The sequence below is a fragment of the Clinocottus analis genome, unplaced genomic scaffold, assembly GCF_023055335.1.
Source record: "Clinocottus analis isolate CAN_PGR_092001 unplaced genomic scaffold, fCliAna1.0.p SCAF_19, whole genome shotgun sequence".
NCBI lineage: Eukaryota > Metazoa > Chordata > Actinopteri > Perciformes > Cottidae > Clinocottus > Clinocottus analis.
This window is the reverse complement of record NW_027175920.1, coordinates 2012864-2033236: the sequence shown is the minus strand read 5'-3', so window position 1 is coordinate 2033236 and position 20373 is coordinate 2012864. Positions and strand designations below refer to the sequence as shown.

Below are 20373 nucleotides of genomic sequence, written 5' to 3'. Positions count from 1 at the left end.
GTGCCGTGTTTCTTATTTTTCGGGGTCTTTTTTTCGGGGTCTGTGTCTTGTTTCATGAGTGGATCCCGCTGCCCTGCGTTTCATGCCTCGGCGTGCTCAGGGAGTCGTATTTTAGCGGCGCGATGAAGACATCAAAGCGGTGGGGATCTGGAGCTGCAGTAAATATCAAGCGCTTGGACAGTTTGTCATCTGTTACATCACCTTCCCTGCCAATAAAGTTTCATTAGAGCGCGCCGCATGCGTCTCCTGCAGCATGGAAAAGAAAACCCCCAGTGGGGTTCACTCACTTGTCGATCTGTTAAAAAAAAAAAAAAAAAAGAGTTTCTTGTTCTCTTTGTCGAGCTGAAAAGCCTAGAAAGTTCACAAGTAACTTTTGGTGCGGTCGTGGTCACGGAAAAAATGAATCAACAATGTGATTTGTTTGGAAAGAAATGCCCCAAATTGACTAGAATTCCTCGATTTAGCTTCTTTCTTTTTTTCGGGAGGCCCTTTTCTAAATGTTGGAGCCGATCCAAAACAAGCCGCTTCTACCGAAAAAAAATCCACACGCGTGAGTTGATTTATGAACAATGAGACCTGATCCAGAGGTCCAGAAGATAATTGCAACGAAAACGGGAACGTGGCGGCCCCCGAACGCGACACACACACCTCCTGATTGGACGGACTCGGGTCACACACACCGGGAACCACGCGGACTTCTCTGAAAACATCGCTTATTTTCTTTACTTTGGACTTTCAGTTGGATAAAAAGAACAATTTGACGACGTCGACTTGTTGTTTACACACATTGTTTTGACACTCACTCACACGTCAAAGTGTGTTTACAGGTTTTTAGGCGTATTATTGCAGAATTTAAAGTACCGACACTGAGAAGCGTTGAAAAGGGATGAAGGGGTTAAAGGCTAGCGGCTACATTAGCTGCTGACCAAAACTCTGGAGGAGAAGAAGAATAAGAACGAGTCGATCGCTTTGCTGCATCTTTTTGCCAGCATGTATCAATGTTTCGATTGATTTCGCCTCATAAACCAAACTAAATTTCATTTAATCAGCGTCCGTCTCCACAGATGAACTGAAACAATTCTCCCAAATCCTATAAAAATGTTCATCAGCCTGGATACACGAGGCTCTTCATGCTCGAACTTCCAAAAAAGTGTCCATCGTCTTTGTACCGCCCCCCAAAGTCCCCCCTGAGTCGCCCTGGCACCTCCACGCCGCTGGCGTGAGTGCATCGACCGCAGAACAAGCTCGACGCACGCCATCAAATATGGATGCTTCCTGTAGCGCCGGCTCGTTTCTCTGTCATGAAACAATAATGCTCTCTTTTGCACCGCGAAGCAGCGACTCCTCTCTCAAGCCGAGCGGATCCCAGATCAGCGTCTCGTTGACCTCGTCGGGGAAGACCCCCGGCCCCCTCGTCCCCCTTTTGTCAATAATCGGTCTCTATGTTTTTTTAGTGTTATCGACGCGTCAGCTCAGCAGCCGTCTACAGTCTCCGGTGGCGTTGGGTTTGTTTTACAGCGGCATCATACCGGCTCTCTCTGGGGGCGATGGGGCAGCGCTAATGCGAGAGGAAAGGAGCCTTGTCCACGTCGCTCTTTACACGGCTGCAGGAGAGGTCGCAGACACCGAGAGGACTCTGGAGGTCGGGCGATGGTCAACGTTGCGGCGGATGGCGAGACGTCGGTGCACCTGTGTTTGCGGCTCTTGCACTTATCGACCGCTTCCTGCGGTCCTTCCTCCCCCTCCTCATCCTCCTTGTGCTGACCCTGTGATCCGTCTCCACTCAGCCACGCGCAGCGTGGATGTGTTCTGACATTGCCCTGAAGGTATCGACTTCTGGCTTTTAGATCCGTTTCACTTCGTACGAGGAGCTCGGCCGGCAGCAGCGGTTTCACCGTCATAACCGTCTCCTGAAGAAGAGCAAATGAAGTGAAACGTTGGGGTTTTGGATGTTGGAATACGGTGCTTTTACTTTAAAAAGGGACCATAATTTACAAAATGAACATCATCGTTGTGTTGAGAAGACATGAAACTAGCGATCGAGACGATGAACCCGTGTTCACAATGTTTGCAGAGGGAATAAATGAAGAGAGAAGTAGAGTCATTTTCTCATAGACGTCGACACAATCGGACTTCTTTCGCCGACCGAGTCGCCCCCTGCTGGTCAGTTGAGAGAATGCACATTTTAAAACGCGAACCGGAGGTCGCCGCCGGGTTTTGAAGGAGGAAAAGACAACGTCTTGTTCCAGCAAACGCTTCTAGTCAAGTGACAGAGATCTTTAGCGAGTCAGAAAGGAATAATGAGCGCCGTGTAGAGCAACACGGTGATTGGATGGCTCAACAAAACACTGATGTTTTAGGGATGATTGGTTGCTTCTCATTTTGTCGATGTTTGTTTGTTTTAAGACAACAATTGCTCTGCGTCAGACCCCCCCAATAAATGCTCAAGGGCAATTTAAAAGCTTGTACTTTGTGGTTTACTTTGGAGGACGTCCATCCTGACAGCCGGTGTCTTTCATCCGTTTGTCTCAAGCTCTTCCTCTTGCAAAAAGATCTCCGTGCCCTCTGTCTCATCTCCCTCCGTGTATGTTAAACGGAGCATGATTGTTTACCAGCTTCCTTCTGCAAAGGCAGGAAAATAAAAGATGCCCGTCACATCAGAGAGAGAGAGAGAGAGACGCTCGGCGGTAAAAGGAAAGAAGCGTCCGTACTTTGATAGCGCGTCCTCGTGCTTGCATGCGAACCGACAAACTGAAGTGTTGTTGTGTGTTTTTTTTCAAGAGGGACCTCAGTAGTTCTGTCACGGGTGGCAAACGGCGTCCACCCTGGGAGCAGCATGGGCCACTTTGTCAGCGCCAGCCAGCCCTCCTTTTGCCTTTAAGCAGCAGCAGCAGCCAAGCGGATGAATAATTAACGCCTGCATTCTGTACTTTGGTGAATTTTAAAGCTGTTTTCTGCAGAGGCTCTAAATGGCGGAGGGAGGGCGCGTTAATCATTCATGGGCTGCTTTTACCCGCTTTGCTTAAGGTCGCAGTCCTGAAAGGCGGCTGGGTCAGAAGCAAAGGAGGAAGCGAGGAGGACGCGCCGGGCAGATATCCAGTTTTTATTTTTAAAAAAGAGTCTCCTGCGCGTGTTCAAACCAGCGCTTCACATCTTCGGTTAATCACTTTAATTTTTACCGCTGATGATGCTCAAAAAACGGTCGACGGGAGAGCCAGATAACGTTAGCCGTTGGCTAAATAAACGAGCTAACGCTAACGGAGGTTCCATTGAGTAATATTATGATGCTTTCAAGCGCCATAAAATATGAAACATGTGACTGATAATACAGGATAGGTTTTCACAGCAGTATAAAATATAAAAATCAGGATGTGACCTCATTTAAAATACCGATATATGACCTGCGCGAGTGTGTGTGTGTGTGTGTGTGTGTGTGTGTGTGCAGCTTTTTATTACATCTCCAAACAGCAAATCGTGTTGCAAATGAGGACAATGTTAAACCGCAAAGAACATTTCTCCCTCTCCGCCAGAGGCGGGATGGCGTCGCTGGAGCACCTTCCTGATGCTCCCTGCACCATTTGTCGCAACAAGTGAAGGAGATAAATGATGCTGGGAGCGCCTTTCGGCTCAAATATCAATATTTTATGAGCGGCGCTGCCATCGTGCCGGTACAGAGACTGACGGTCTTCTTTTTCCAGGGTGAAGAATACGCCCTTTTTCCAAAATGGACCCATGGGAGTCCTCTTTGATTTCACAAGCCCTCGGGCTCCGTGAAGGAGCACTTGATGTAGCATCTGCACGCCATCACCACAAGGATGCCAAAAACTGCAAAATCAACATTTGGTCACACCTCTTGGCAGCCAATTGAGCTCAAAGACACCTGATGGAGATCAAATAAATACCCCCACTGCAAACACACGGTTCCCAGTGTTATTCTGGATTGATTGGACTCAAACGTAGCTGTCCGGTCGTGATGTTTATTGTAGTAAGAGCGGCAGGAACGACTGCTACAGTTCAGTGCAGGTCAAACAAACGTCTCACTTCCTTTTTTCCTCCTCTCTCCTCTCAGGGAGCTGATGCCCAAGACTCTGGAGGGCCAGATCACCATGGAGAAAACCCCCAGCTACTTTGTGACCCGAGAGGCTCCGGCCCGGATCGCCGCCATGTCGCGGGCCACCAAGCTGATCGTGGTGGTGCGGGACCCCGTCACCAGGGCCATCTCGGACTACACGCAGACGCTGTCCAAGAAGCCCGACATTCCCTCTTTCGAGAGCCTGACCTTCAAAAACAGGACTACGGGGCTCATCGACACCTCGTGGAGCGCCGTCCAGATCGGCATCTACGCCAAGCACCTGGACAACTGGCTGCAGCACTTCCCCGCCGAGCAGATCCTGTTCGTGAGCGGCGAGCGGCTGATCAGCGACCCGGCCGGAGAGCTGGGCCGCGTGCAGGACTTCCTGGGGCTCAAGAGGATCATCACGGACAAACACTTTTACTTCAACCAGACCAAGGGCTTCCCGTGCCTCAAGAAGGCCGAGGGCAGCAGCAAGCCCCACTGCCTGGGCAAAACCAAAGGGCGGACCCATCCCAACATCCACCCCGAGGTGGTGCAGCGGCTACGGGACTTCTACAGGCCCTTCAACATGAAGTTCTACCAGATGACGGGACGCTTCTTCGGCTGGGACGACTGAATGTGTTTTTCACTGTCAGAAATACTGGAGCGGAGTATTAGGAGCGCTGGAGGGGGGGGGTCCCCTAAAAAAGTCATCTTACAAGAAACATGGCTAATATTACAGCGGTAACATGTATGAGGAATAAGGAGAGTATTTTGTGAAAATCGTGTTTTGGCAAGCAAAAATATTTATAGTATTTATGGAGTCATGCTAAAACATGCTAATTGTATCAAGCATATGTAGTTATTTTTGTTCTTGAAATCATAACATTTTAGTGTAAAAGTTCTAACTTATTCTCTTTTATTAGTAATATTCTTACCTCATACTTGTAATATGACTTTATTCTAGTCAAATATAAGATTAAAAATATATTTAATAGGGTTTAGTTTTAAATTCACAGCATAGTTCACATAATATATAATTATATATTCGAGAACATAACCAAAATGTTACAGGAAGTATTCCTAAAATATATTTGCCAAAATATCTGCCATTTTCTCAAAATATGGGATTTAATTCTTGAAATATTACAACTATTTTCCTCAAAATAATATGACTTTAAACCCCTCAGCAGTGTTCCTGGTACTCCGTCCTCAGCTCTAACTTTAAGCAATACAAGAGAGGACGAGATCCCACATATGCAATATTTCTCCGTTCCCGTTCCCTCCTCAGAGCCTCTCATCCTCAGTCATGGAGATGTTTCATGGAGATGTTTCATGGAGATGTTTCATGGAGATGTTTCATGGAGATGTTTCATGGAGCTATTTTCCTTCTAAAAACACGTTGAGTTGTTGAAGGATCTGCGTCACGTCTCCCCGCACTAAAGTTTTTACTTTGTCCAACATTGTATGCAGTGCTTCTCTATGAAGATGGGTGAAATCACATTGTGGGGCTTTTGATAATAAAAAAAGCAGCATTTTAATGCCATATTTTAAACATACACAGCTGCTTTCAAATTTGAAATTTTTTTCTAGCAAAAAAAAAGAAAGAATATTAAAAATATATGTATTTTTGAAATGTATTTATTGGAGAAGTACACAAGCAGTACGTATGTATGTTGGATAACTCCTCAGAGATTATTTGCGCTCTAATTTTTCTTCTTTTACTGTTTTTGTTTCGTACTAAAAACAACGTTATCCTCGATTTTAATTTCGTTTTCATTCGTTTTGTTGATTTGCTCTCCGTTTTTTTTGGAAAACGCTCGTCTCCGCTCGGCTTTTAGTGCCGGAGCCGCGAGTTAGTTTTTCCTGAAAGGGTCGCCCGCCTTACGGGCTGAAGACGGCGCTCGCTGTTATTCAAGCAGCAGCGGCTCCTTTTCCCCCAAACTGTGACTCAGATTTCCTCAACATGCCTCCTCGTGAATCGAATACACTTGATGTCGCCGGCCTTCCTCGGCTCGGGGCGAGTGTGTGTGTGTGTGAGTGTGTGTGTGTGTGAGTGGAAGTGTGTTTAAACCCGGGGAGCCTGAGAACAATGGCCGAGTTGTGTTCCTAATTTCTGTCTACTTTGTATTGTGAGCCACTTTTCTGGAAGCAGATGTGCCTCAAAAGACTCCAAACCATGTTGTGTTTTGGTGTGAGCGTCCGAGAAGAAGCTAATATAGATTTCCTTTTGGGTCGGCGGGGGTTATATTACCAATCTAATTGTGCTGTTCTGACTGTTGTTTTCTTAAGATGTTGGAATTTTTAAGGCACTTCTTGAATAAAAAAAAAAAAGCCATACGTAAATATTTTCTTCATACTGGCCTTGAAATGTATATTCTTCATGGAAATGGCTGCAAAGCGTGCGTACAGTGTAATAACAGACCGTATCGGCAGCATGAGGGACTCATTACAGTGCCGCTCACGCAGCTAACAAGCTCGACTTCCTGCTGCCTCGCAGCCTCGCTGCCTCGCTGCCTTCCCTATCTCCACTGTTACACCTTCACACATTGTCTCTGCTTATCTCGGTCCGGCCCGCGGGGGTCCGCGGTGTCAGAGGACTTGAAAAGATGCTCGCGAGCTGGAAGCCTTTTTCCAGCTTTCCTGGCAGCGGGAAGAGGAGGGGGGACAATGTCAAAAGTTGGAGTGGCGCTCTCCCTCTGGGCTAGAAAGGCAGCTCTTCCCTCCAGCTTGTGTGTGTCATTTCATGTAAAAGAGGACAAGGAAAGGGAAACAAACAAAGCAGATGTTGTCATACTTAAGCTGGGGAGACACTGCTGTTAATCTATTAAAATATCAGGGTTCAAAAATATGTTTTCAACAAAATTACAAGCAAGTAAAATCACCCCATCAGCTGGAGAAAACTTATTTTCTATTAAAATAACAGTGTAATGTTGAATATTACCGTATTTATTGGCGTTCCCACCTATCACCACTGTGTCTGCCTGCTCTTCAATTTACTTTAAATGAAGAAAAAACGTTTTAAAAGCAGTCTTAAAAGATGTCAATGACAATGTGAGACATAAATCTTTAAGTTTAATATTAAGATGTAACAAACAGAACAGGCAGGAGTGTTAAAATGTTGGTTAAGACAAAGATAATTCCACTTAATTCAGTCGACATCTGGTGTATAAACTAAGTGTGATGCACATTCAAGTGTTATTTATTAGAAATATGAAAACCAGCAGCAGTTTGGTCACAAAGGGCTTGATCGAACTCGAAGTTTCCTACAATAAAGTTTTATTTAAACAAAGTGGAACAATATGGAGGTTTGCTCCATGTTGAAAAAAGATAATTACGAGGAAGGAAACAGAAAATGGACGGGTCAATGTGGTTCAAAACATGGTCTTATTCCCAGTGAAGTTCCCTTTTATTTAAACAGTCTGCACTTACACATCTGGTTGCGCAGCTACACAAGCAGACTGTGTGTGTGTGTATAGACTGTGTGTATATTTAGTGTGTTGATTAATCTGGCGATCCGGCTCTGCTTGGGCCTCTCCACCTCCTCCATCATGACGGTAAAAGTGAGGGCTTGAAACAGCAAACACCTCCGTGACTGTGCAGAATAACTGTAGTCTTAATGTGACGCTGCGTTGATGCAGCGTATCAATCACAGCTCGCGCCCCGAAGGGACCGGCTGCCATTCCTCCTCTCTCCCCCACCCGGCGGTCTCCATCTTTTTCTTTCCTCCTCCCGCTGCACCTGTTTGTTTTTTCGCTTGGCTGAAAGGCCCTTCTTCTCCTCGCTCAGACTTCTGCTGACGGATTGGGAGGAATTGCACTGACAGGCGGGAGCAGAGCGGGAGGAGGTGAGGGTGTGGGGGGGGGGGAGGAAACCTGTTGAAAAGTCGACGAATTTCCAAAGCGGATTCACGCCGATCGCCTGATCCCGTCGTGGGAGCAGAAGGGAACGGGGAGGGCCGAGACGTCCATTTGTTGGCTTGTTCAATGTGCTTGTGTATTCTTCTTGAGTGGGTCAGCGGAGGATGGGAGGAGGAGGAGGAGGAGGGGGAGGGGGAGGGCGGCGTCTTTAGAGACGGCTCCTCGCCGTAATAAACAGTCTCCATCCTCTCCCCGCTCGATCCCCTGAAGGGGCGGCTGAGTACGAAAAGAGAAAAATGGACGGGCCACATCTGCCGGATCGACCCTGTCGGGGGAGCGTTGGGCTCCATATCAGAAGGGTTTGGGAGGAAACTTCAAGTCTGCCCGTTGAAAAAACAGCTGACCGCATGTCGCAGGGTTTTTTTAATTTTTTTGGGGGGGAGGGCGGGTTTGAGCTGCTGCCGAAAGACAGGAATTTCTGGTAGCTTCAAAAACCTCTTTGATGTGCTTTTCTTTTTCCCTCCGTTAATGCTTCTTCCCTCACAAACACAGAGACGCCAAAGCACCTGTGTGGAGTCACCTGTGCACAATTAGCTTGCACCCCTTCCCCCCTCCTTTAACTCTAAAGTAAGCCACCAAAAACCTCCATTCATCCAGACCCTCGTCTCCAAACACGCAACTCATGAGCCTGTTTTTTTGCACACGCGGACGTTGAAGGAGCGTGGCGAGGGGACGGGTGGGCTGTGCAATAACAACCCGCCGGCGCTTTGTAAAAACAAGATCCAGAGCATGTGTGTGTGCTCACGTGTGGCGTGGCACGAGCATCATATAGGCCGTGTAAAATGGCGCGAGGGGATCGGAGATTGCTTTGAAGGAGAAGAAGAAGAAGGCAGCGTTGACGGCGTGTGTGAGTCCTCGGTGCATCTTCTCCCTTAAGTGCACACACTTGTGCAGATGCATGCAGACGTGGCCTCACACACACGCGAGCGCCGCGGCCCACCCACAGGGACACGGACACGGGCCTTTAATCCGCGGCCAAGTCTCAGTGAATACCTCCGGCGGGCGCGTCGCACAACCCTGATCAAAACCGCCGAAAAAGGGGCGAGCGATCGCGTCGCGCGTTCACATTTTGGAGTTGGCTTTTTCTATCGTGAAGATACATCAAAGCAAGAACGTTGCGCCGTGGCCAGACGTAACCAAGTGACATGTGTACATTCGCCGTAAACATACATTCGACATAAAGTATCGCATGCATCGAGTGGGGACAGAACTTTCTTGTTATTTTCATTTTTCGATAGTTTGGTTTTGAACCACACTGTGGATTTCCCCCACTGTGACAGAACATTCAAATTGCGGCCGACAAACAATGTACATGCTGCGGCGAAAATGTTGTTTTTTTAAAGTCATCCTTGAGTAATAAGGCGAGGGGGAGGAGGGGCTGCTCTTTGAACTGTCACTTCTGTGCGCGGCGAACAGCAGACGACGTACAAAAAAATGCGCAATTAAGATCTCTCTGGGCGCGGGACTCTTTCCAGACATGTGTGTTTTGACTTGGAGGTTTTCACGCATCCCTACCCGAGGAGAACCTTCTTCAAAAGAGCTGCCGGCTCCTTTAAAAAGGCCGATAATCGATCCTGACACATGACTAAATGTGTGTTCGTGTTAAGCTCAAATTTTCCTTCCTCCCGGATGGAAAGCAGGGTGACAGAACTCGAAAACCAGACGGCCGGATCGTCTGAGAGGGCAGAGCCCCCGAGCGCGCCCGAGGGAGGGGAAGTTAGCCCTGTTAGCGTAGCGCTCGGCACTGGAACCTTTTAGTCACAAGATCACGCACGAACGCTTAGCTTCTCGGTTAAATCTATGGGTCTACAAGGGAGTCGTCTCCATGTGTTCAGCGCTTGCTCACTCACAGAAGCTCAAATATGCCTCCGGCTACTTCAAAATCAAACTAGAATACTGCGGTAGAGTTAGCTGATTTGTTGACTGAACGCTGCCACGAGGAACTTTTAACAGTTTGTGAAAACGGTATCATATCACGATAGCTCACGGCTGCAACTCCATAAGCGGTTAGCATCCACCCTCCGGGTTTCCCCCCTCAGGTAAAACACATTAGCCCTGTCGGCACTTTTCTTCTGTTGTTTGAACCGTTAGCGCTGTCAGCGGCGTTGTCTTCAAGCCGCCGGCTCGACTACAGCCATTGAGGAGCGATTGAAATGCTCCCAATCTCAGCGCTTTCAAGTCTGAGAAACAGAGCCAGGAGGCAATTAGCTTTAGCGTAGCATAAAGAGTTAGAATTGGCGCAGGTGGAAGGGGAAAGCTAGCTTAGCTAAGAACAATCCATCTACACGAAACCTCCAAAGCGCACTAATAAGTGTGATGTATGTTGTTAATTTAGTCCATCCGCACACACAATAACACATGCTAAATTCAAAGTCTGTGTCATTTTGGGGAATTACGTGCTTCAACTATTTCCTAGCTAACGCTAGCCAGGCGCGATGGCTTCCCAGAGTCTGGCTGTCACAGCGAGTTTGAAAGGCAACCAGCGGAGACTCCGCACATGAACATTCAGGGAGCTGGATAAACTGTTGTTTGTCACAAAATAGCACATAACTTCATGCGCAGTAACAACAGTAACATGATCGGCGGTCAGATTAAGTCAAATCCAGCCGAGAGCGCTCAATGAAGCCGGAGAAATGCTTTGAGTTGACAGAAACACACACGGAAAAGCTGATTAATGTTTAAGTATTCAGGGAGATGAACGATCTGGTAACTTTTGTTTTGTTTTATGCATTAAGATGATTATTTAGGTGTATATGTGATAAACATTGAATTCATTCATTTACGGTATCTAAATTATAGAAAAGGAGTAGGACCTCATTTATACCGACATTTACATATTTATTATTTATGTTTTGTTTTAAATCTATCATATCTAATCCCCCCCGGCACAAAAAAAAGCTATTGCATTATCTGCTTTTCTGGGTCATTTTGCAGCAATTATTCCTTCATACTGTGTACATTAATGTTAAAATATGGGTGTTATTTTGAGACAATACAAACAGGAGAAGAGGGGCAGAGTTGGGGTAAAAAGTTCTGTTTGTTTTCAGGGGGGAAATTAGCCTGCGTGGCCTGAAACAAATAGCTTTAAATAAATCATCACACACTTATTCCCATTCACTGCACACAGTCTGTTTGCCTTATGAATAAATGAGAACGCGCCCCTGTTTACCTCCCACTCATTATAGACATTTGGCCATAATGCTCAGAGGCCCTTACACACACACACACACACACAAAACACACACACAAAACACACACACACACACACACACACACACAGGCTGCATTATTGCACTTTGGATCACCTTTCTTTTCCTTCAGAAACACCAGCTGACAGTCGGACCCAAAGATATGAACTCAAACACAAACACAAGTGATTTGCGTGCAATCATCTGTCAACCCACATTCATGCGGGCAAGCTAAAGTTTATTTTTTTCCCCTGTGGTATTATTCGCACAGAAACAACACAAGAATCCACACACACACACACACACACAGAAAGAGCGAGAGAGAGAGAGAGAACACACTGAGGCAGAAAAGCAGCTTGTTAATAATTGACGCTGTCAGAGTGCCACAGCGCTGAGCGAGGGGACAGCATGCAAACACCGCCGAAGAAAAAAGTCAAGACTCTCCGACGAGTAATTATTTATCACCCGAGGCCGTGGATGCAAAGTGTTACTGGAGGGAGCCAAACGCGACGACGACAACGACGTCGCCTCGAGGAGAGACTTTTTACGAGGTGCTGCAGACAGATTCAATATTTCCTCTCAGGCGGCGTAATATGGCGGCGAAGCTGTTGGTCTTCGCTGCAGAGAATTAAGGCCCATTTGCCCCTTTTGGTTACACTGAAGTTTGATTTAGTCTGTTGCTTTTCAACCTGCTTTGGGACCGGGGGGTTGTTAATACTAAGCACCTTATGACACGCAAACACTGTGTGTGTTTATCCAGCGTCACTCCCTGTTCTGTCACTCCAACCAACTTTGGAGGGGCTGTGGGGGTTTCCTCCACTCCCACTCCCACGGTTTTGGTTAATGTTTGTCTCGCTCTGACAAACGAGAGCGCCGGAGGGGTCATCGTGTTAAGCATGCCCCGAGCGCCCAGCTCCAAACAGAGGCCTCTCGCACTCGTGAATATGACAGGTATGGCAGTTTGTTTCTCTCGCTGGCTTTCCAAAGGAGTGTGTGTTGCCACAGAGGCGTGGGTGTAATCAGGTGATGGATTTGTTTCTGGGGATGCCGCGGCAATCAGCGAGGTTGTCCGGAGGATCATTTACACGCGCTGTCAAGTGTTTCTCGCCGTTCGCTCGACTGCTGCGAGGTATGTTGGAGTGTGATGTATCGCTGCCCGCGATGCCGCCTGGCCTTTAAGAAACACTCGTAAACTTTGAGGACATTTTCTTAACGCGGCGCTCTCTTTTTTTCCGCAGCGGGCCTCGGGGTCATGCTGGTACGCGGCATTTAACCTTTATTTGACAAAGAAAGTGAGATTTTAAGGGGTATCCTGGCTGCGCAACAACACTGAGATACAAACACATACAACAAGACTCTCACCCAGTTGACTGACTGCTGTTCAACGTTGACTTATCTTGACGTACTTTTGGTACGTAACATACTAATCTAAGGCCATTTGCGTCATTTAAATAACAAACATAGTAACGCAAACACAATGTTTTCCTATCAGCTTAAAAAAGCACTTTTGTTGCCTTAATTTAACCAAGTAAAACACTGGAAGTTTATTTTGAAAGGACAGCATGCATGAAAGACTTTCTTCGGCGTCGTAGTTTGAAGGGTAGTACCACTGACCACGCGTCTGTATTTACTGGAGTAAGAATGTGTTTTATGAATGACATTGGGCACCAGTACCAGTGGTGGTACATCTGGTTTGGTCGTGCATTCCAGCACACATTTGGCCTTGTTTACTGGTCGGAAACCATCGAGGGATTTGACGCTGCAAATGTACTATTTTAGTCGGCGGGCAGTTGGCACCGCAGCTTCCTCCATTGTTGCCAGTGTCAACACAGTTATTTGGTGCTGCCACCTGATTCGGGTTTTTTTGGAGGGGATTTGGCAACCGCAGAAACAAATTATTAAGAAACCAGTATTTTGACTTGAGAGTCCTGAATTCATCGCCGGCTGGACAGCAGACAGGAAACAGATGAATAAAGAGAAACACTTCAAAGTCTGGTGATCCGTTCTGGAACAGCAACCAAAGGTTATGATATTATACAGCTGTCAACTTGCTGGATTAATTAATGGTGTCATGCTGCGAAGCCTTTTAACCTTTTGGAAACTGTACGCGTTTTAAGTCCCAGCATGCCCCATTCAGACAATCTTTTGGCATAAAATACGTAATATTTTCCCATTTTTGAACCAATCGACACAGTTTTTTGACTGAAACTCCTTCCTAACAGGCCAGGACTTTGTTTTATTTTGATTTTTGTTGCAGATTCTGATTCTTTAGCCCCTAATCTTTCCAAACAGGTGTCTTAAAAACAGAAGATGCATGAACTTCCATGTCTCACGCCACCCTGGTGAGGCTCATCATCAGACCCAAGCCATGTGTCATGGATCACATGGCACATGGCCGTCCACAGCAGAGTTATCTGCGAGACAAATGGACTTTCCAAAGTGGCCAAAGAATGCGAGACCCTAAACAAAAAGGACAGCCTAAGCCTCCAGTCTTGACTCAGTGTACATTCCCCCGACAGAGAGCGATGCTTGCATGACTATACAGTACCGTCAGAGTGAGAGAGGGATACCAGTGGCATCTGTATGTGTGTGTGTGTGTGTGTGTGTGCAGCCCAGTCTACTGTACATGCGTGTCAGGTAAGCGATCCAGGTGGATGGCAGCAGAGGGGGCTCGGGTGTCCCGTTTCAGGCGGCAGCAGCTGGTGAGCGAGGCCCGGCCCTCGAAGGTCACCCTCGGGGGACCCTGCCCCCTCGTCACCTCCCGCCGGGCTCGGCTCCACACTCGGCCTGTTATCGTCACCTGATCCCCGGGCTCGGGAACAGCAGCGCCGGCCCCCGCGGACGACAATGGAGCTGTTTTTAATTATCGGGGACGGCGTCCGCCTCGCTCAAGTGACGACGGCTAAAATGTATTCGCCCGCAGTCACGGGACGAGCCGTCCAGCCGCTCGGGCGCGTACAGCCTCAGAAAGGCACGGTGATAATTGATGACATTGTGGAGGCGTGTACGCGACACAAAAGGCCGCGGTGAGTCGTGTTACTTTTAGCCCGGGATTACACACAGTGTCGAATGCGGCGGGCATATTTAGAATAACGACGGGTGAAATGCGTCCTCAGATGTGGACAGAGGCCTTGGAAAAATCCAACCTTACAATGTAAAAAAAAAAGAAGTAGTGCTGCACCAAGAATCACGAGGCATGTGATGCAACAATGAAGTACTACACACACTACACAACCTCCGCCGAGATACGAGATGTGAGACAAAAGACTTTCGCCGCAAAGACACAAATAATGTCTATGAAGAGCCAACTAATACAATCAATTAAGAACCTCTAAGAATCCACTTAGAACCCCTCAAAAATCACTAAGAACCTCTAAGAAACCACTTAGAACCCCTCAGAAACCCCTCAAAAGCCAATTAGAACCTGTCAGAATCCCCTTAGAACCTCTACGAATCCACTTAAAACCTCTAAGAATCCCCTTAAAACCCCTCAGAAACCCCTTAAAACCTCTACGAATCCCCTTAAAACCTCTAAGAATCCCCTTAAAACCCCTCAGAAACCCCTTAGAACACCTCAGAATCCCCTTAGAACCTGTCAGAATCCCCTTAGAACCTTTTAGAATCCACTTAAAATCCACTCAGAATCCCCTTAGAAACACAATAGGACCCCACAGAACGCCTTACAACCCCTCAGCTAACAAGAAAAACACGACACAAGCCCCGCCATAGCACTTCATACCCTGACAGAGGAGGTTTATATGAAAGCAGTCGGTGCACCAAAGTCAATGTGATAGCTTTCTGTATTTTGAACCGTCACTCTGTCCGTTAAGCATCGTTAAAGACCGACATGAGTGCTAATAAATATCCCAGCTGTATTGTGAGTGCGCTGGTGGACCTCAAAATGTGACTTAATCTGAATTGCTTGTGCTTTTGTTCTTTTCTCGGTTCCCTCTCAACCTCGTATGACAGCGTAGGGCAAGTAGGATAAAGCCCCGCATGGATGGGAACCGTTTAAAAGCCTTCATGTAAAAATAACAGATTGGGCTTGCTAATAATGAGGAACAAGGTTAATTTGTTTGGCCTCATTTCCTTTGCTGACAAATTTTCCACATTACGATAACAACATGAAGACGCAGACGGATGGCAGAATACAGAGGCCGTTATTATTACAGTGACAAAGGGTCAAGACTTAAGGACGGATTCTTCTTGCTGCCGCTTCATCGGCTCCGTCGCTCTGCACCCCGAGTGAGAGGTTGAGGAGGATACTGTATGTGGGACAAATTAAACAGGCTTTATGCTCCGGGTTTTTTTTAAAAGCATGGCCTCTTCAGCTCACCAAGGAAATTGAGTTTGTGACCGAAAAAATGCACTTTCCTCTTAACCCCCTGACCGGCCGTCACAGACACACAAACTTTCTCTTTGAAGGCTAAACGGGCAGAAACGAGGGAGGATCGGCTGTTCTGGGGAGTTATGGAAGCCCTGATCCTATTACCCGCCCCCCTGAAAAATGTGTCTGCAGGCCCCAGGAGCTTTTAACCTTTCGCTGCTCTGCGCTTTGATTCATGGCAGCGCCGGTGCTGTGTGAGTGTTTTTCCCTTTTTTTCTTCTTCTTTTTGTGTCAATAGTGCCGGAAAAAAAAAAACGTTGAAGCGGTGCATTTTGTGCCAAGAGGTTAGTGTGACACTGTCTTTCTGTAAGGGGTTCATCTGAAGGAAACGAGGGGGCAAGGAGTCAAGGAAAGCAAAGTCAACAACAGAAATAGGAAGTGAAGTCCTACTGTGTGTGCGTGTGTGTGTGTGTGTGTCGACTAGAGACAAAAGAGTCAACATGAACACTGTGAATTGCATTTGTTTTAAGGGGAGTAAACTACGACGCGTTCATGAACCCGTGTGTAAATGGGGACAAAGAGTTTCTGAGAGAAACAACACAAGGTCTACAATCGAGACGTCGGAGAGGGGATTGTGTCTGTCGTGTCCCAACAAAGAGACGAACACACGGCGACAAACGCGCGCACATGTTTATTTGATAAGATTTCTAAATGGTTCGTTTCACTCGAGGGCGTCTCGGGAGCGTCGCCAAACAAAGATGTGCCGTCAGTCAGAAAGACGGCGCAGAGGCGGGACGCAGTTATTGCAAAAATATGAGAATTTGTCACAGGATTTTTGTCGGTATTTAATCCATCAAGAAAAACAAAATGCAGATCTGACTTATTTCTCAGTTTAAACTATTTTACAGATGTTATTTCCCCCTTTTTCTGGTGAATGCAGCCTCACCGCGAGCTGCTTAGTTTCAGATAATATTATATTGTGTTGAATGCAAAGAGCCAAAACATCAAGAAGAGCTGACAAAAGGTACTCGGAGGCCCTGCTGCTTTTGTCGTCGAGCAACAAAGAAGAGCCTTTTCGGCGGTTTAGCTGATATTTCATGACATTGGCCTCCGCGGTATCGACTTGTGTGGCGGTTCATAACTCGCCGTGCACCTCGGCTAACGCGTTGGCTCAAATACCAGCGAGAAGCTCTGAAAACAGGCATTAAAGTAGGCTAAATCCCCCCGAGTAGCTGTGTGCTTAGCATGGTCTCTGAAAGGTATCCAACCGTTTATGTGAAACCTAAGCACTTCTTGATCAAAGGCTTTCAGGAGACTGCGAGGTGAATGAGGAGCCTTGTAGAACTCTCAGTTGATTACTTTCTTTTTTTTTCTGCACATGAGAGAGAGGGAGTGTGTGTGAGTGTGTGTGTGTGTGTGTGTGTGTGTTTAGTGTCTCCATAGACAGGAATCTTTCACCAGGGAGAGCGGATTAACACATCAAGTCCAACCCTTCAATCAATAGGGAGGTAATGGAGCGATAGAAAGTATCTGCACACGGCGTGCCCCGCGCGGTACATTTATGCGGCCAATTTACACACTGTACTACAATCTCACAAAATAAGACAAGCAAAGAGTTACAACACTGTGTGTGTGTGTGTGTTTTTGCAGGAACACGAGAGTTGAGCCAGAAGATGATGAAAAAGCAGATGTAATAGAGAGTAAACATAGTGGATAATTACAAAAAAAAGTATTTAACGGTGCACATCTTCATCGAGTTGCATGCACGGCTCATACGTACATGTTCGCCACCTAGCGTGTTAGCATGCTGATGTTTGCGAATCGCAAGTAACTCAAAGTACCTCTGAGGCTGACGGGTTTTAAGCGACAGACGTTTTAATTTGGATGCCGGCATGGCTAAAAATAAGTATTCATAAACGTTGATAGCGCTGCTCTGCGGTCCATGCTAATCTAAAAGCGTGCTGTGGAGGAAAACCCATAGAAGTATGAGGCTGCAAACTTTATTCTCCGTTGCGTAAGACGTCCGACAGTAGCCGGAAACCCGGTGAGTTAATATCTGTACAAACTTGACCCCTGACCTCCTCCCTCGGGCTCGCGACCCCTTCGCGCTGACCCGTCAACAGACTAATTTGTCACCGGTGACCTCTCAGGTCTGAACCCGTCACCGCGACCCCTCGGCTCCGGCCTCTGCAGATAGCGCTCTCCTCGCGATCAATAGCAGAAAACTTAGTAAATACTCAGAGATAAAGAGCAGAGCCGTTAGTGCCGACTCATAAATATTAATGTGCGCGACTGCCTCTTGTTTTATAGCACATGTTGGGTCCCCAAAGCTAATGTGGTGTTTAACATTAAGCTTGTGCTACTCTCAGCACTTTTATTAGCATACTTTACTGCAATCACACTGAATCGTGCACTTCTTCCTCTTCTTTTACTCATATGTGCGTGCTGCTGTTAGCGAGTGTGCACCTCAGTGTCTGTCCACGGCTAATCTCACAATCTGCTGCAGAAAAAAAAAGCATAATATTTGGGTTGCATGCTCAGGAAGCTGCTGTGGTTGCAGTGACTCACACGTTTCACATTGCCATTGACTGCTTGTTTACTCATGACATTTAGCTGACGCTTTTATCCAAAGCGACGTACATTAGGACCAATCAGGGGTTAAGTGTCTTGCTCAAGGACACGGACTAGTGGAGCCGGGGATCGAACCATCTATCCTCTGATTGAAAGAGTGGCATGCTAACCGCAGTCGCTAACCACTGAATAGGAGCCTTAAGTGCCAACACAGCTGAGGGTGCCGTCGTCGAGCCCACAGACTCGAGTGTAGGGAAAACAGTTTGCTCACTTTTAGTGTTTTGGAATCGTGTGTTTGGCTAACAGCTAACCGCTAACGGGAACCAACAGTACACACACACACACACACACACGCTGATGAGTTCATCGCCGCAACTCAACCGCCGCTAACGCTGGCAGACAGCGTGGTGAGTTTCATTTTGTTTTTGGCACGATTGGATTTGACTTTGAGCCCGTTGCCTCCGCACGGCGCTGATTGTTTTTAGAGTTTCAACGAAGAGCGCTGCACGACGTCTTGCGGCCCGTCGGTGTCTCGACGCGGGTCGGATTCATTTTAATCAACGCAATCAAGCGGTGAAGGTGATCTTTACTCTGCTGAGTGCAGCTTTCTATTGGACACGATGTTGGTGGTGTTGCTTCATTAACATTCTCTCCTGCGGCAGAAGTCAAACTATTCTCATGAAGCGGATTAGAAAGACGACTATAAGCTACGTGCTGGTGAACAGTTTCTGCCTATAGGGATTTTAATACATTAGGCTCAAAGCGTAGTGATGGATAAGCAGTATTCTCTCGTCATATGAGTCATCACAGGTTGTCTATGAAGTTTAAAGACATGAAATATGTTTCTTCTATATGCATTTATTATATTTATAAATCACATATATGTATTTATTCATAAATACTGATCTGTCCTCAGTTTCAGCATCTGCTGATGAAGACGACACCGCCGAGCTCCATGTCTTCTTCATATGTTTTCATTACATTTTCAGTGTATTTGTTCATGTGTGTATTCACTTATGAGTAAGTATTGCAGCTGTTATACAGTTTTACTCGTTCATGAACTGTTTTTCTTCATAAGAGAAGTTTTGATTGTTGACAAATACATAAACTTTTTTTTTTACATTTATATATCTTACAATTACAATTAAGTGTGTTTTTAAACAATACATTTAGTGTGTGTATATATATACGGGCTGTAAATGCTAAATAAGGTATGTTGTAATATAATAAAGTAAAGTCACGTTCCTTTTCCTCGCCGTCTCTCCGTCATCTACATTTCCTCTCTTCCCAGATTCCTTTGCTTCCTTCCTCCCTCTCTAGTCTCTAGCCACAAATTAATCTAGCTCCTCTCACTCCTCCTTTAATCTCAACACCAGAGGAGCAAAGCTGGCATCAGTTAAGCGGTAGCAGTGAAGCTCGATGACAGGTCCAACGTGTAGAAAAGAGGAGATTACCTTTTTTTTTTTACGGAAAAACCAGCACCGGGGGAAGAGCTCCTCATGCGTACTTAACCGAAGTGCCGACTGGTAGTTTAAGCTGTCGACGCCCCACCCCTTGATTCAATTTTTTTGGGACATGAATCCACTCGGCTCGTATCAATAATACCTACACGCGTGCACACACACACACACACACACACATGAACACGGCCACACGTTGACGTCGTTGCTCCTTGGCATGCGCCGCAGCTTCCCACAGCAGATGGAGAGCGCCTGCATTAACGCTGATGGTACTGCGATCCTCTGAGGCCTCGTTTCCTCTCATTCTCTCTCTTTTGCCGAGTACCACGAAAAACAAAAGCAGCGTTTCAAAATTGTCAAAGCTGCAGAAGGGGGACTGTGTGGAAAAGCGATAAGACAAAAAACGACTGCCGGGGGGCCACAGCGCAGACTCTGGAAGGTAGAAAGAGACAAACCTCCCTGGGTTTTTACTCCTGACAGCTTGGGTTTGCGAGGTGTGTCAGGGACCAGATTGGACACAAAACAGCATGTCATTAAATGTATTTCTTTAACAAATCCCAACAGTTTTGAGAAAAGAGTTGTGGTGAGAGAACTGACATATTGATCCTCGCTACCAGAGAATAAACCCCTGCTTGTTTTTAGATGTGTCTACTCAGTAAATCCTGCACACAAATTGAAATAATACATATATATCTTGAAAAATTAAACATCCACCTTTGCTCTTTTAAAAGCGTCGTACTGTACTATCCTTAAAAATGCATTTTAAATCATTTGTGCTGGAACTTTTTCACCGATTTCAGAGCAAGTCTCCTCTTGTGTCGTTCAGCTAGCGGCCAAAAGAAATGCTAAACAT

General features: G+C 46.5%; 1 protein-coding gene across 1 annotated transcript in view; it reads left to right on the top strand.

The window, feature by feature from the left end:
- Nucleotides 1–4768, top strand: part of LOC137789572 (heparan sulfate glucosamine 3-O-sulfotransferase 3A1-like) — a 28135-nt gene extending 23367 nt beyond the window's left edge. The window contains exon 2 of the mRNA XM_068583284.1: nucleotides 4070–4768. Within this exon, the coding sequence (XP_068439385.1) occupies nucleotides 4070–4691 (622 nt within the window). The 3' untranslated portion in view covers nucleotides 4692–4768. The remainder of the gene's footprint in view (nucleotides 1–4069) is intronic.
- Nucleotides 4769–20373: the final 15605 nt, after the last annotated feature.